Source organism: Molothrus aeneus, chromosome Z, assembly GCF_037042795.1.
Source record: "Molothrus aeneus isolate 106 chromosome Z, BPBGC_Maene_1.0, whole genome shotgun sequence".
Classification (NCBI taxonomy): Eukaryota; Metazoa; Chordata; class Aves; order Passeriformes; family Icteridae; genus Molothrus; species Molothrus aeneus.
In genome coordinates this window covers 9,678,613-9,695,806 of record NC_089680.1, presented here as the reverse complement: position 1 = coordinate 9,695,806, position 17,194 = coordinate 9,678,613, and the positions used below count along the sequence as shown (strand labels likewise).

Below are 17,194 nucleotides of genomic sequence, written 5' to 3'. Positions count from 1 at the left end.
AAAGGCAAGTTTATGAGATACAAGCTTGATTGAAAGTCTGTAAATTTAAAGCTGAGAATATCCTTCCTGTTTATTCCAACAGGAGAAAACAATTTAATGTTTACTTTAAAATTAAAAAAAAATACAAGAAGTAGACTGGATTGGCCAAAGAACATATAAATAAAAAATATAAAAACAAGAACTCTGTTTTGGCTGAAGAACATATTTCCCTATAAATAGGAGCTTCCTCAGAACACTCACTGGTACATGCATTGATAACATAGCTTTTAGATTTTTAGATAATTTTAAACACTAGTGATGTGGCTTAACTTTATATGAATTGTATACAAAATAGCTTACATGTACAGAGCTACTTTTATAATTTCTAAGTGTTCATGGAAGAGTCTTCGCTACTAGGAGACAGTTTTTAGTGATAGGAAGGTATTTAGTGATGCATTGATGAGTTCAGTGTTTCCAGGAGACTGTTAGACACTAATGTGAATCTTGTTTCCAGGGTGGTGTGGTGGTTGTAAACAACCACAGCAAGACTTTTGAGTTGTTGTCTGGTTGCTGCTGCAGTATGGATTCAGTGATGGGAATTTCTGGCAGCTGTAGAACAAACACACCACCCCTCAATCCTATTCCTGACATCTGAACACAATTACCTGTATTTGTACATGCTTCTTGGATGTGGCCTTCTTGTTTGTCAATGTTGCGTCCCCCACCAGTTTAGCCTAATTAAGTTGTACCTAATGTATGTGTTCTGATTGCTCTTTTCCACCAACAGTTCTTTTTCAATCTGTATTTTCTGTGTACACATAACTATTTTTGTATTCCAAAGTCAAGATAGGTTATAAGAGATATGAGCTGAAATATGTGCATGCTTGCATAACATGACAGGTGCGGTGTCCTTGGAGGAGCAGGTAATAAACTGGAAGAAAATACATTACTAAAATTTTTCAGGGAGCCTTCACAACACCTGCATGTATTTGGAAATCCTTCAGAAACATATCTGGAAAAGAGAGTCAGGTTCATCCATTTAAAGCAGAGCAATAGCTATAGGAATGAAAAGCATGCACTGAAGTAAACCAGAGCTGTATTAGGTAAAAAACCAGTATTATGATAGGATGGGTCAAAGCCACAGCAAAAGGGAGTTACAGTCTAGAACTACTGAAGCAAAAGAAGGGAGTAATAAATATTGGAAGTTATAATATAACTTATTTAAAAATGATAGCTAAGAGGTGAGTACAGGGTAGCTGTTTCATGACAGGTCCTCCCAGTATCTTGTAATTCAGTCTCATAAAAATGGAGAGGTTGTGAGGTGGTCCTGCTATGTAACTTGTTCCACTAATTTCATCCTTGTAGGGTTTCTTCTGGTTGTGGGTTTGGGTTGTCTTTTCTTTCTTCCTCCTTTTTGAAATTTTTTTTGGTAGTTGTTGGGAATCTATTCAAATATAGCAGTGCACTCAACTGCTTTTATCCTCTATACAATTGCCACAACTAAACAAATTGAAGCAGAGAGAGAGACCTAGCACCCACCAAGATAAAATATTTATTTGGTCTGTAACTAATTCCTTACTTGCTGAGAGAATACTCATCTAAAGTATGCTGAAAAATACCTGGCTACTGCAGTCTACTGCAACATTAAATATTTCTTAGATTTTTTACCCTTTCTTAGCAGAAGACTAAAATGTCATTTGTGGGAATGAAGTAAAGTTAAATGACTTCATTAGGTACAGAAATTATCTTGGATCTTTGTTACTTATGTTTGGCCTTCAAAAATTTCATTTATTGCTGAAAATTTGGTTTCGCATCATAGCTTTGTATCCAGATAGGTCACATGAAGGTCTCCAGCTTATGATATTTTTCATTGTATTGAAGTAAGCTTTTAGAGAAGTAGTGTGCCTGCTTCAGATGGGCTATTTTGTATTGACCAGATTAGTATTAAAATGTAGTTTCCTTATTATTCTTACAAATATGAGTGTCTCAATTGGTTTCTGAATTTTATATTTTAATCCTAAAAGTACTTTTGTGAAAGGTGGCATAGGAATTTTGAAAACATTCAAGACGTGGGTGGTGTTTTTCCTGCTCTTAAGGTTTGACTTAGTGAAATGGATACTGTGATGCAGAAGTCTTGAGGATTTGCCTTTGTACGAAATTAACAGGTTTTGAAAAGTCTTCTTTGTATCCTTTTAGTCTTTTTTTGTCTCTTGAAAACAGTTTCAGCAAGAGGCTGAATGTCAACTTAGAAGTGCCCAAGTTTTGCTGGAAAATTTCTGAGACAAACAAGTGTAACTCGAAGAGGCGTCCACTGGGAATTCATTCGCATTGCAGTTGAAGAGTGATGTATGAATGTGTTGAAACCTGGACAAAGACATGCTTTTTCTCAAATGTTCAGGGCCTAATAACAACAAAGTGTGTAATGTCTGTGGTGAAAAATTCTTCCTTTCATAGGTGCCTACTTTTTGGTCTTTTTTATTTTTGTATTTCATGTCTATAGATAAATGACAGACTAGGAGAAGAAGATAGGAGGTGTGGGAGGAGGAGTACCCCAATTCTTTTTGCTACAAGATGAGTAAGGTGCCTCTTTACCATGCTGCTGAGTAAATCCTGCTTTTAGGCTCTTTTGAGGATATGCTGATTTTGAATCATTTGCATGCAGTTGGTGTGGTTATCCCTGCTTTCATAGCATGGTTAATCTGTAATTGATACTATTTTTCTGTGGATAACTTTGAGTGTGGAAAGTCCCTTTTTTATGACAAGGTGTCTGGTGTAGGGCAAAGACAAAAACATCGTCTGGGCATTTTTGGTAGTGCTTTCCAGTTAAGTGCTCTCAAACAGAGCTTTAACTTAAGCGCTCTTAAAAACACGCCATAACTATTCTTCCTCTCCCTTTAGCAAGCTGCTTTTATTAAACATTTTGAATAAAGTGTATCTATAAGAAAATTTTGCTCTTTACTGCTAGAAGATAAATAATCATGAAACTGAAAATAATATTTTATATTAAAGAAGTAGTGGGTTTTTTTCAGGTATTCTTTAATCCTAATGTAGCTAAAATCTAGTGCTATATAAGTAGCATTTATTTAAATTAGTCAAGGTCCATGTAATGGACTTCTTTGCAAGGATAAATTGACCAGACTAAGTATTGTAGATAGTATATTTAAGAATTACTTTCTTACAGATCAAATAATTACTACAGCACATAGTCATCTCTGTGTTGCATTACTGGAAAGAGGGGAAACTAGTCTGGAGTAAATGTGCTTGGTTTCCTCTGAACAACATTTTCAGTCCATTCTTTAATAAGTTTTAGCAAAAGAAGAGAAGAATTAGTTAACTAGCCGTGTGCCACTTTTAACTGTTTGGGTTTTTTTCTGGCTTGCAAACAGGTCTTAGATCAATTTCAGTAACTTGCTTTCTCTCAGAAATATTGATAAAATGTTACTGCAGAATGATTTCACATGCGCTTTTCAGACATAAGAATTATGAGATTGCACATAAAATAGTTCTCAACTGCTCTCTTCCTCCAAGTACACTGTGTGTAAGCCTGGATGAGTAGAAGCACAAGTGAATAGCAGCACAAAATCACTGTGCTGTTGTTGGTCTGAGCGTGAACCAGCATTGTGCATGCCAAGGCTTTCCCACCTCCCCCAGTAAAACCTGTACCAAACTACCACGTTTCACTTTTTTTTTTTTCTTTTTTCTTCCCATGTTTGTGGTGGACTGTTAAGATAATACACTCTACAAGCAAGGTCTTTATAAAGGGAGAGGTGTTATTTTCAAAGCTCTTTTTATTTGTGGATGTTACAGGATTTATTCATCGCACTGGGAAATTAGTTGTCAGGCTTTTTGCATATCTTTCTGTTGCTGATACTCTTTTAAGCACTTGTAAGCTGCTTTTTGCCACATACTTTCTAGTCATCTGCCTTTAAGGTCTTACTAAATAGCATAATGTAGTTGTGTTATTTAGAGTCCTTAGCTGCCAGACTGTCTTTTGTACATGGTTTATACTGGGAGGTTTGTGTTTAGCTTGTCATTCTTGTACAGCACAGCACATTGCACTTCCATTTTTTTTGTTTCAATAGACCTTGATTTTACTGTGGCACTTCCACACTGGGCAGTCTCTACCGCGAGAGAAGCGTTCTGTATGTATTATGTTGTCATTTCAGTATTCTATCTTCTGCAGTGCACAGTGACCAGGCAAATATATGACACCCATTGTGTAGCTTGAGGTAAATGTCAGGTGGATATTCTGTCAGTATGAATCACTCAGGGAAGGCCAACTGCAACTACTCTGCTTGAGCTGGATATTTAAATGGAACTCCTGCTTTAGCAGCTTCTGCAAACTATGCCTGAGACTCTCAGTATATGTTAAATGCTAAATGGAGGAACTTGTTCCTTTCAGTGTGAGAACAGTGCAGTGGGTGTACTTTTTATTTAACCTCATAACAAAGATGTTGACATGGCATTATTATGAGTTACTCTGTTTCTTGAAGATTGCTTGCACCTGGACAAGTGAAACAAGTGAGGAACTAGAAGCTTGTTCTGAAAAGAACTGAAAGGAAGATGGATGATATTTAGACTAAGAATAGCAGAATCTCTCTCCATTATGTACATGCTTTTTTAAAGACCCAAACACAACCCTAGAATTCCATCCACATTAATGACCAGGTGCATATTAATAAAAATTAAGCATTGTGCACCTCCGTAGTTTGAAACAATACAGTGTTTTACACAGTGTTTTTAAATGTGGCTGCTGTAAAAGAAGAGGTAGAAGAGAGGGAAAGTGTAGATAGTTTATTTGGGTGCAGATACACTCTATTTATAAACCTGGAGGACAGAATTAAAATTTTAATAAATGTGGCCTGCTTAGTCAAAGTTAGTGAAACCTCCACCTCTTATTTAGTTGGCCTGTAAAGGGCCTGCTTCGTCTGTATCAGAAAGAACACTAGATGCAGGTTTTTCCTTTGTTTTTAAGAGAAGTGTACTGGACCTGTCTGCGGTAGAGTTTATTTTCATCATAGCAGTCAATATGGTGCCATGGTTTTTGTTTTTGACCAAAACAATGTTGCTAACAGAAAACAGCAGTGATAATACACAGCCTGTGCTTTCTGTTGCTGAGCAGTGTTTGCACAGCATCAAGCCCACCTCTGTTTCTCGCCCTACCCAGCCCTTCAGTGGGGGGGTGCAAGAGGCTGGGAGGGGGCACAGCCAGGACAGCAGACCCCAGCTGACCAGAGGGGTACCTCAGGCTGTGCAGTGCCATGGTCAGCAATAAAAAGAGAGTGGAGAGAGCGGGGTGGTGGGTGGTCATAGCCAAGGGACCACCTGGGCATCAGTCCGCTTGTGGTAGGTAGTAAGCATTTGGCATCACTTACTTTTGTTTTTTCACTTAAGGTCTTCCTTTCCTCTCCCCCCATGCCAAAGTGTCTGAGGTTTTTTTATGGGAGTTTTATGGGACTTAGCTGCCACCCAGGCTCAGCCCAGCACTAGGGGACACTAAATTCTAATGAAACATTTCTTTCATATAAATGTTAGATTTTATGTTCAGTGACAATAGGAGGTTGAGTAGAAATCAGTTTGTTGAAATCAAAGGTTATTGAACAAACTAATTATATCTTAATTTTGCACCAATATGGAAGGACAGAGATTGGACACTGATGGAAGATGGCTTTGCAAGAGTCATGCAAATATTTGAAGTCATTATCTATGTGTGTATACAGTTAATCATGAAGAAAGTTAGGCTTCTAAGTTTGTCTTTTCATTTCTAAATGAGCAGTCAGACTCTTAAATGTTCATTTAATCAGAGGTCTCATAAGGGTTCAGCAGTGTGTGCTAGTTGCCTCCTTTTCAGAAAATCTATGGTTTATTATCTCCATTTTAATGAGAGATATGCCTGTGTAATGTGTGTGTGTATGGGCTTGAAAACATGGCAGTAACATCTGGCTTTAGTTCTTCCAGTACCTGACAGCAGCTGCTGTGTGTTACTTATTCCTAAATGCAGTGGCAGGTTAATCAAATACCTGACAAGTTACTTGTCAAGAGTACTGTGCTTTGTAGAATATGTAAGCATGCTTTCCTAAAGTATTTCCATGTTTGACTGTCAGAACATTTCAGAGATTTCCCCCACTAACTTATCTATTTATAACTAGAGTACAATTTATGTTCCAGTAAATGGCTAATGATTTCATTTGCATTAAAAGAGGTAATCAAGAGGGACTGGAGTAAAACATCAAAGTCCTTGCCTTGTAGTATTCTAGTAATAAACACTCCTGCACTCTGACTTGAATTTTTCTTCTTAATTTTCAAAAGTTTCATAGGTTAGAATGTACCATTAGATGTTCTTGCAAGTTTCTGGGTTGAGAAGGTGGTGGCTTACTTGAAAGGTCAGATTTGCAGGAAAGAGCTCTGTAGTATAGGCTGAAAAAGACCTAATATAATGTGAAGAGGAATCCAGTTTATTTAAATTGCACATGATTGAAGTTTGAATATTTTTCATTTGACACATGAGAAAATCCAGAGTATTCCTATAACAGTGTCTTACTTGAATATTTTTTTAGTATTTACACATTTTGGGCATCTTGTTTTTATCTTTTTAGTATTATTACTGTTTCCTGACGGCACCAACTTGAGAGGAGCTGTTGACCCCTTGAAGTCATAGAGGCCCAGCAGAGAGACCTTGACAAATCAGAGGGTTTGATACCACCAGCTGTGTGAAGTTTAACAAGGGCAAGTGCCAGATTCTGCAGCTGGGATGGGGCAACCCCAGATGTGGGGAGGAGTGAGATTCTGGAGATGCCTCAGGCACATGGCAGGATTGTTTGGGGTGTCCTGTGCAGGGCCAGGAGTTGGGCTTGATGATCTTAATGATTCCCTTCCACCTAAGGTTATGGATACAGGATATGATAGATTATGATGCTGTGATTTCTGAGGGATGACTGGTAAAAGGGATGAATGTCTCCTAAAATTATTTGTTTTCAGAATGCCTTCAAAATGTTTTTTTCCCAGCTATTTCTTTTACTGTGTCTGAAATTCCTTTGTTACCCATTTTAGAGATATCTGAAAAATGAAATCACACTTTTGGTAATTTAATCTGTTGTTTGTCTATATAATACATAGAAAATAGCCCTCTCTGAATGCACCCATATCAAATGAATCTGGGTCATGTATTTAACCAAATGTTTTAAAACAGGTTTGTCTGTAGAAACAATGAAAATCAATATATGATAGACAGTAGGTGTGAAAACCATTTAGTAAGGAAAATGGAGGGTTAGTCTTAGAATTTGCTAATAATTAAGAATTTTATTGAAACATATTGTTGTCTGAACCAAAATTCAGTTTTGTGTTTCAGGATTGCTTAGTGTCTTGGAATCTAAGCAGGGGGAAAGAAATGAATGTGTTCTCAGCTTAACTATCATTCTTGCATTCCAGAATCATTTTGTGCAGGGTGTTTTTTGTCTGTCTTGTTTGATAAGTCCATTGATGGGGAAAAAGATTGAAGCTATTATTGAAGAGTTGTTCAAGCAAGACACCCTAACCCTGAACATTTTATTTTTTTTTGGTCTAAGGCCACACAGTTCTTTGCCAAAAGAAGTTAATTTGGAAATTGCAAAAGAATGCTGCCAGAGAAGCTGGACTTGGTTTTCTGTTTAAATCTGTCCGCCATTGTACTGTAGTGTCAAGGAGTATGAGATTTTCTTAGAGATAATAAGTTGATAGCTTTTAAGAGCTAATAAACTGAAATATGTATTTTGAATGTATGTTAGAAAGTAAGAAATGCTGGGTCATTAAAGCATATACATAATTTGACAGTGTCAACTTGTATTGTTTGAGACTTATTGCCTGCTGCAGCTTCTGTGCTGTGATTACATTCAGGTTGATATAAATTACAGTAATCTGCATTGGAAAGAAAAGAACATATCTTTTTGGTTCCCTGAAGATGAAAATGGATCAGTTCATGTAAGGTACCTGTGGTGAGAGCAGTCTTCCTTTACCTTGAGAATTAAATTTTGGACATTCCAGCCTATGTTCAATGAATGTTGCAATAGTTTTTCCTTTTCCTCATCTTCTGTAATTGTTTTCCGTTTTTCATTTTCCCCACATTCCAATAAATATGTTTAGTTAGGCTGGCAGAAAGACTTTTAATTGGTTCTTGCTGGACTTTGAGGTGCTTTATATGTTTATTCCATCTAAGGCTCCTGACGTTAAGTCAGAGGTTCACAGAGGTCCGTATAAGGACATTAGCTGAGGTGGAGCAAATGGTGGCTGGCTGCAGAAGAGGAGTTCTAGCATTGACCAGCATTTCTGTTTGTCATTGGAAACTTGGAAAGGTTTGTAGATCTTTTTGAATTTTGTGTTCTTGCATTCCAAGACCAGTTTGCCTCTATTAGGCTGTGAAGCTTGTTGTAACAGCATGCTGGAAGGAAAGACTTCCTTTTTTTTTTTGTTTGCTTTTTTAAAAGGGTTCCTTATTTCTAAGGGATAATCTAAAATTTATGTAATTGAAGTTTTTGACTGAAAAAGTCAGGTGTCAGATTTGTTGGACAAATACTTTACGAAACACACTCAGTATTAAGTTAAGCATCTATAGCATCAGTCTTGTTGACTCTGGCACCATTCAAGAGATGCAAAACTGTATCAGTTGTTCCTTATAGAGTGATGACATTCCTAAATAAATTACTGACTTTTAACAGCTTTTCATATCTAAAGAATCCATAAACTTATTGCTGTTTCTTTGCCCAGTAACTCAGTTACTGACTTTGATTTGCCTAAGATTTCTGCCTGTATTTGTGTTATCACAAAGAAGAGGTTTGCTTACCTGCAGCAGTGTCAGACCATTTATGTTTCTGCAATCAGCAGTTCCAGTCAGCAGTTTCACCTTCGCCTAGAAAGGATAGGAACAGAATCATGTACAGGTGTTAGAAGACATACTGTTCTTTGTCCTCTCCTAGTGCTGTCAGATGGTATCTCCATTTAATACAAGAGGACATAGTGTTTCTGTTATAGAAGAATGCTGGTAATAGATGCATTTGGAATGCTTAAAATTAGGCTTTTGGGTCACCAGAATGAATTTGTAATAAACAAAGTACTGTCGTTAGCCTTTCTCTCTATGTGCTGCTTATATTTTGTACTTTGCATTATGTGGATTTGGGAGCAGCTCTAAGGAGATGTGTTGTAGAAGTTCTTCAGGAGGTGTAAGTGCTTTTGAAAATCCAAAGTAATATTAGTAGTTGTTGAGAGACTACATAAGGGAAACGGTGTATTAAGATGGTTGTCTTTTTTGAGACTATGATAGCCCAATGTCTTCCACTTCACTTGTACTCTTCATTAAAAATCAAAATACTTTTAGGCAGTGTTTGTTTCATAAGCAATCATAGCTGTGAAGCAGATTGAAATTGTAAAGTTGCTTGTGACCAATTCTTATATTGGAGATAGGATGTAGGGGGAAGAAAGCAGACATCTCAGACGTGAAAATTGTTGAAGACCAAAGTTCCAAATAACTCTTTACCTGCTGCAGACCACCTGGACAGTGTATTATGTTAATCCTTTCCCTTCTTTTCTCCCCAGCTGTCTTTCTGTCATCACAAAACTACTAGTTGAGGGAGGAACTTGTTGACTAAAAAAAGTGACAATTCTGTCACAATTGTGATTAAGTCCTTTATGAAATACAATTTGCCACAGTTGTACTTCAAGATAAATTTTCTTTGCTTGTCTTTTGCAGTAGGTTTCAAGTGGGTGACAGATGATGATTTTATTATTATTATTATTATTATGTTCTCTCTGTGCTTTGTGTTGGTTAATAATAGTCTAGTAGGTGCCTCTGAAAGAACTTCCTCTTTCTTCAGAGAACCAGAAAGGGATGCTATTGCTGCCTTGTCAGATTTAAATAATATAACTTCCAATTTATGATCATCAGGGTAGTCATTGCTGAAGTCCAAAATGGGGAGCTGCTTTTTGTCTTTTCTGAGCACATTTTGGTCATGAGTGGCTTCAGCACAGGTATCCCAATAATATACAATTTTTTTTCCTCTGTTCTTTGTCCCAAAGACTAAGTTCTAGCTGAAACTATTCAGGTTATAAAAACTATTCAGGGTTTGAATGCAGTTTATCTATTGAAGTGTGGGTTGTTACGGAAGGGGATGCTGTTACATTTTGCTGTCTGTCCCAACCACATTCTTTCCCTTCTCCACTGTCTCTGAAATTTGCTCACCTGCATGGTGAATCAGGTGACGAAAATGTCACTTAGCTCTCAGAAGGACCACTTGCTCATCTGGCTGGCTACACAAATGCTGCCGTGGGCTCAGGTGAGAGAACAGCATGGAGCGTGCATCCATGGAGTGAAGAACTGATTTGTCTTCAGCATCAGTTCAAGCTTTGGACTGCTTCCTTGGTTTAGTTCTCAAATAGCTAAAAATTAAGATATGGCGAAGGACGTACCTTCTCCAGTTACATGCAAGGTTTTGTGCAAGGCTAAAATGAGATGTGGTGACATTGATTTTAAAGGTCAGTAAAACCGAAATTAATCTCTCCAAGGTAAAAAGTAGTGATTCACAAGGGTTGCTTGTGCTGGGAAAGTAATTGAACTCTGGGGTATCATTTTGTTCTGTTTCTTTTCCTACTGTTTTTCCCCTGGTGTTTCTCCCTGCCACTCTTAGTACCTCTAAGAAAAGACATTTGACTATACATATACATATACATATACATATACATATATATATATATATATATATATATATATATATATGAAATATTAATCTTTCTCAGAATTAACTACACACAGTGAGCATGCAGGTACATTTTTCTTCCATGACACTGCTGTATAAATGCTAGATGTAAGTAGACTCTTTGCTAATTGTGGTATTCAAAATGAAAAGCAGCTCATATAAAACTTATACCAGCAGATGACTCAATTTACCTTTTCTAGTCCTACAGGTAATCTGAACTGACTTTGAAAAGTTTTTTTTTCCAAGTTCCACATTCACTTTAGTTAGTCCATCTCAGGCTTAGATTTCTTGACAACTGTTTCCTCATATGCTCATCTGAATGGTAGAACTGAACATTGTGGTTTTATCTGTCCCCAAACTATATATTTATTATTCTGGCATGTGCATTTGGCAAGAGCCTCTAATTGGACCTGAAGGTAATTTTCCAGTGTGTTTGTCATCTGTGATTTGTGAGAATATAAAAATAGTCTGCTGCATTCTGGAAAGAATAGATAGCAAGGAAGAAACACCTGTTTAGGAAAGCTCAACACTTGTTTGTACATAAACAAACCGACAGTTTTGTGTCTCAGAGATTTTACGTTGCTACCCCCAACAGAGAGTGTTTGAGTGCCATCTATGCAGAAGTAAGGAAAGTAACAGCAAACTCCAGCAAGTTTGGGAAGTCTGATTTTTATTTTTTATCATCTAGGTAGAGCTTTTTGCAATTTTTTTGACTGAAATACTATTCTAATAGAGAACAGGGTACCTGTAAATTCAGAATTTACTGTTTACTAATGTGAAAGCTTTCTTTAACCTGGATTGTGCCTCCCAGCTGAGAAACCCAGAATCTAAGGATTTGATGTCTTCTGACAAGACTCTAAAGTGTAGTACCTCAGAGCTGGGACTCCCAAACTCCTCAGGAGTTGTAGTTGTTCACTTCTGCTTTCTGTTAGTTGGCCAGCTTCCCTTCTGACTGAGCTGCCATGTCTGGAAAGAGTTTAATCAATATTTTGTTTTGTCTATACATGAAGTTTCAGAAATTGCATTGTTTACCAAATTTCAAAGTCTTTTTGTTTGAGTCTTTTGTAATAGAAAAACTTGGAATTTCCTGAGAACAGGAATTCAAGGGTTTGGGTAGCTGTAGTGATGTTTCTCCTTTAGAAGGTTCCCTTTGATTGTTTGGTTTATTTTAGTTGTTTATTATAGATGTTTTAGTTCTGTGTTTTCGTAGCGGGTGCTGGCTGAGGGTTTAAGGAGTACTATTAAGTTTGAATTTAAAATGAAAAGGCTTTTAGTAAGAGAAGTATAGACTGGGTGGTATTATGTGCATTATCCCAGAGAAACTTCTGTTGTGGTTCCTCATAAATGTAAATTGAGTCTGAGTCAGGGCCAAAACTTTGACCTAGCACTGACCTGTGATAATAAATATGAGGCTGTGTGGATCTGAGGAAGGGCCTGAGGGACCTGTTAAGTTAAAATAAAGATATACTTTATGTTTTTGGAGAGTAGGCGTTAGTAACCCACAATTTACCTTCACATACTGTTACATGACTTTATGATGCTTTTTTAAAAGCTGCTGATTTCCAGTTGCAATGGCTCTGTGATCTGCAAAGTAGTCTGCAATAGCTTGAGACTCTTTGGATTAGAATGCATTGGCAGCTGCTGTCTGTGTTCTGTAAACAGCTGCCCTTAACCACATGAGTTAAACACATCATATTTATTTATATTACCATGTGTGTATTTTGAAGCCTCAGAGTTGTAATTCTGCAAGCATTTTGCTCTCCTTCTCTTGAATCTGAGGTATTTTCATGGATTTTTTACTGTGCCCTCCTCCTTTCTTGTCTGTGCCAGGTATGGTAGAACTGCTATTCACCTATTCCGAGTTATCTGAAGAAGTGGAGAAAGAATATATATTTCTGTAGTGGGAAGAGATTTTTAACAACTCCGATAAATAAAGCATTCTTGAGTAAAAGATTACCCCGTCCTTTCTGAGTCTTTTGTTCTATGTTTTATTAAGAAGGTTTTCTTTTTTTTTTTTTTTTTAACTTTATACTACATTAGGGAGTACTTCTCCATAAACGTGAGATGACATCTACAGCTTAATTGCATTTTTTGCACTGTTACTGCTGGGTTACTTAAAATTGCACTTGGGAGACAGAAAATAGTGATGTTGATTCAGTGGGGTCTTTCTGTTTTGGTTTTAGTTTTTTAGTTATTTTTTGTTTGTTTGTTTGTTTCAAATAGAGCTAGTGTGACAGTAGCCTGGAAGCTGTGAGAGTTGTTGATCTGTGAAGGTTGGCTGTTTTGTGCTTAAGTGAAATGATTTTGAAGTTTTGTGCAAGTCTTAAAGCAGCCTTAATTGTGTAGAAATCACTAACATGGCACCAAGTATCTTGAGACACATCTGATCATTTTTTGTCTTCTCACTCTGATTTTTTTACATACTTATGAAATTATGGTGGTCATGGTTGCAGTGCCCTGTTGGATCACAGATAAAGTGTTAGCAATCTTCTTTAAAGAAAAGAAAAATTACAAACAACCTTATGAATTTTAAAATCTCTTGGGTAACAGTGTCTCTAAAGAGACTAAGTAGAAGCCGGAAGTGGAAAGTAAGGTAGTTTTGGGAACTGGCCTCTGTTATACAATGGACTGTTTAATAGTTGGCAGTTTCAAGTGATTAATGAATAATTAAACAGGAATACCTGTGTGAGCTAGAAGTGGGTAGAAGGCAAGTGAATAGGAGAAAGTGAATAAATGCCACAGGAGCTGGTGGGAAAGAAATGGCCTAATGAACATGGATTTTAAATAACTTATTCTTAAAGTGGAAAGAGGATCTTAGTCTCAGCTCTGTGCTTTGCCATATCTGGGTGGAAAGCTGAACTTTCAAAGTTAATATGGAAACAAGTATTTGGTGTAAACTTTATTCTAATTTCCCTTTTTGCTTGTCTAGCAAAACTAGTTTTTAGCTGAAAGTTTCTAGGTCAGGTCTGACGAAAAATGCTTTTGTTCTGTGTTTGTGTAAATAAACATGACAGTTGTAAACAGTTTTTTGATCTTTGAGTCATTGTAGATTTAAAATTTTGTCTTGCAAGCTATTCATAGCTTAAAGTGCTATTCTAGTGTGATTGCTGTCAGATAAAAATAATCTCCTGCTTTGTAAGTCTTACCCCCCGCTGCTTAGCAACTTTAATGAAATAAGTATTTCTTTGAGTTAGAGAGTTTGTAAAGCTGTAAGACTTGCGGGAAGAGGGATGAAATAAAAATACTTGGTATTGTATTTATGAGAAAACTAATGCTGTTTAAGAGCATTAAATAGTAGAATGAGTTGCATTTCTGCATAGTGGTGTTTGATCTTCAGTCAAGTGTTTTGAGACTGCTAGGAATTGGAAAAAATGAACAGTTTTATAAACCATGTCCCTGTCTTGTTCTGTGTGCTGTAATGAGCAGTGGACAGGTTACATTCTCAGGGAGAGGTGGGATCAGGATGACAATTCCCCCAGTGAACATTGACTTCATCCTGGTCTATGTGTGGTTTACAGATTGGTTGCTGTCTGTCAAACTTCATTATTGATCTTGTTTTTTAAAGAAGTTTTTAAATTTTTTAAAACTTCTGCCTTCCTGTTAAAGCAGTTGAGCGGAAAACCAGAAAAGAAATTGGCTACTGACTACTAACCTGTGAGCTAAGTTGATTTATCATCTTTTACCCCTTGTTTCCTTACAAATAGTGCATTATTCTATTTTGCCATTCCACCTCCCCATAAATTATTAATCTCCACCCCTTTGTTTCTTTTTTGAGCATCTTTTCTAGTTACACTATATACCAGTTAAAGTAGGTGTCAAGAGGGTGTTTGAAATATCAAAGATAAATGTTTCCCATTCATTTCTAGTTACTCCAGGAAGACTGAGTTAATTTAAAGGATGATTTAGTTAGACTGTTGTGTGCTGAACTGATATTCTGTGAAAGTTCCTTCGATTGTCTGGTATCTTTGCATTAGGTGTCAAAACCAACTCATTCATCTACCAGAAAGATCTGGAAAGATCAGTTTAATGGATTGAAAAGAATCCCTTTCCTGACTCTGTTAATAGGTGTACAGTTTCTGTGTGTGGAAATACAATGTTCCTTCTCTAGAGGATCACCTGTGAGCTGAGTCTGGGGGGCAGAAGGAAAATAAGAAGTTGGTGACAACAGGATCCGTTCTCATGGCTTCACTGTCATCTACCCCACCAAAACAAGCAGCTCCATTTATGAAGGATGTAATCTTTTTCAACTGGCTTTCAGGATTATTTGGTTAAAAATTTTTGGGTGGTTGTGCAGTCTCCATCCTTGGAAGCTTTTGAGACATGCTTGAATAGAGCCCTGAGCAACTTGACCTGACTTCATAACTGAACCTGCTTGCAGCAGGAGGTTGGACTAGAGACTCATGTAGTCATTTTTGACCTGACTTATCTCATGAGTGAGCCTGCATTTCTCTGCAACCCTCAGTCTATGGCCATCCGTGTTAACTACTGGAATAGAGGAGTTTACATCTGGTAATTGGTGCTGGGAATGGTGTAGTTAAAGTCACTTCGTTGAGAAATAGTAATTTTAAAAATAAATTCAGTTTCATTGCTAAAAAAAGGAAACAAGCATCCACACTTTAATTGTTTACATAGTAATCTGAAACTTTCTATGAATATAAAGAAGTGTAAATTTATTGTAATTGTGGGTTTGTGCTGTAGATTTTTAGTTTGCATATGTATTGTCTGACTTCAAAAATTATTATGTAAAGAACCTGACTGGAAATAGAATGTAGGAGTCATATCTCTTCCTGCTCAAGCAAATACTGCACTTTATCATGTGTGTTATTTGGCAAAAAATGTCTGGTGCCAAACAAAATCTTAATTGCAGAATGGCATTATAGAAGTAGCTGATACCTGCAAAGTATCAGCTCTAGAGTAGAAGGCTGATTAGATAACTTCTCAAATGCCTTTACAAACTCATATTTATGGTGTTTTAAATAAATATATTGGACCTATTTCGGTAATTACCTTAGAGATTCGGGGCTTTTGTAGACTTTTCATAAATATTGGTCATCTGTATAATACAGCTCTTGAAAATAGCTGAGTGCAAAATTGAAACAAGTATTCTCACATTCATGGAAAGCCGTAATTTATGTAATTAGTTAGGGACTGGTTTGTAAATTTATTGGACTTAAAATATATGCCCCTTATATCTTTATATGTTGGCAGCTTTCATCTGCAAAAATAATAAAATTGGCTTGTTCTTATTTTAAGCTAGTCTTGGTTCTTGGTTCTGACAATTTTATGAAAAGCAGAACATTCTTCTGCTCTTCCCCCACCTTGTCTTGTGTACAGCATCTTTCTGTAAAGTATCCCAAAGTTGGTATTTCCAGAAGTGCTTCACTAGAGGACTTTGGGAAGATCTTTATGAATCATATCAAACATTTCTCAGAACATTTCTCAATGATTTTACTTTTGTCTTAGATACTCAAATATGAAAAATATTCAAGAACATTGTTGGCTACTCCATATAAAATAATTATTTTTGTAAATTTTTTTTTATAATAGTTGTTGAACAATGGAGTACAAAAGTCAATAGTTGTTTCTAGATACTGATGAGAAAATGTATTGGGTCAAGTGGTCTGTTCTACCATTTAAGTAGACAGCTGTCAATGCAGAAGTATAGAGAAATCACAGTAGGTGAGGTGTGCTTAGTGGAATAAATGCGGTTTGCAGTTTTGCAGTTTGTATAAGAACTATGCTTCAAGCTGTAAAAGCACATATTTTCAAGGGATTTAAATGACAAAGTAGTAGCTGTTATAAATATTTATTTGAAAGCTTTTTTCTTTTAGTTTATTATGTTCAAGCCAAAATAATTTGTACTGTGATTTGTGTTGATTGCCATGTTTGTGTTTTCCAGTATACTCCATAGTTATATCCACTTTTAGTTTATTATTGCTTTCTCAGTGCTACATTGTTTATGCATGTAAAATCACACTAATGTTTCTTGGTCACTCATAAAGCCATGTGATGTCAGTAATGCCAAATGCTTGATGTCTTAAAAGTATCTTAAGTTTATTTTGACTGTGTATAAAACTACACTTTATATCTCACGGCTCTTGGTATTGCCCTCCTTCATTCTGTTTCATTTTCCTGAGGATTCCCAGTTCTTCACAAGGCAGAGACTGAGTGTCAAAACTAACAGGATGAGACTGTTTCTCTTTCATGTTTTCAGGGCAGGAATGATAGTGACTAGTGATGCTACTTCAAAAGTGTGAAAGCAGGAGAACTGCCTAGAGAACACAGCAAGGCCCTTTTTCTGTTCTTTTTCAGGTGGAGATGGAGATATCTTAACTGTCTTTCCTTCTTCACAGGGTTACACATCGTTCTGGAATGATTGCATCTCGTCAGGATTGCGCGGCTGCATGTTAATTGAATTGGCATTGCGGGGGCGTCTCCAGCTGGAGGCCTGTGGAATGAGGCGCAAAAGTCTGCTAACAAGAAAGGTAAGTGCA

At 36.7% G+C, this 17,194-nt stretch overlaps 1 protein-coding gene across 1 annotated transcript in view; it reads left to right on the top strand.

Annotated features, from left to right (window-relative positions):
* Positions 1-17,194, top strand: part of GOLPH3 (golgi phosphoprotein 3) — a 30,969-nt gene that overhangs the window by 2,688 nt on the left and 11,087 nt on the right. Inside the window, exon 2 of the mRNA XM_066569454.1 lies at positions 17,054-17,185. Coding sequence (XP_066425551.1) covers positions 17,054-17,185 — 132 coding nt within the window. The remainder of the gene's footprint in view (positions 1-17,053; positions 17,186-17,194) is intronic.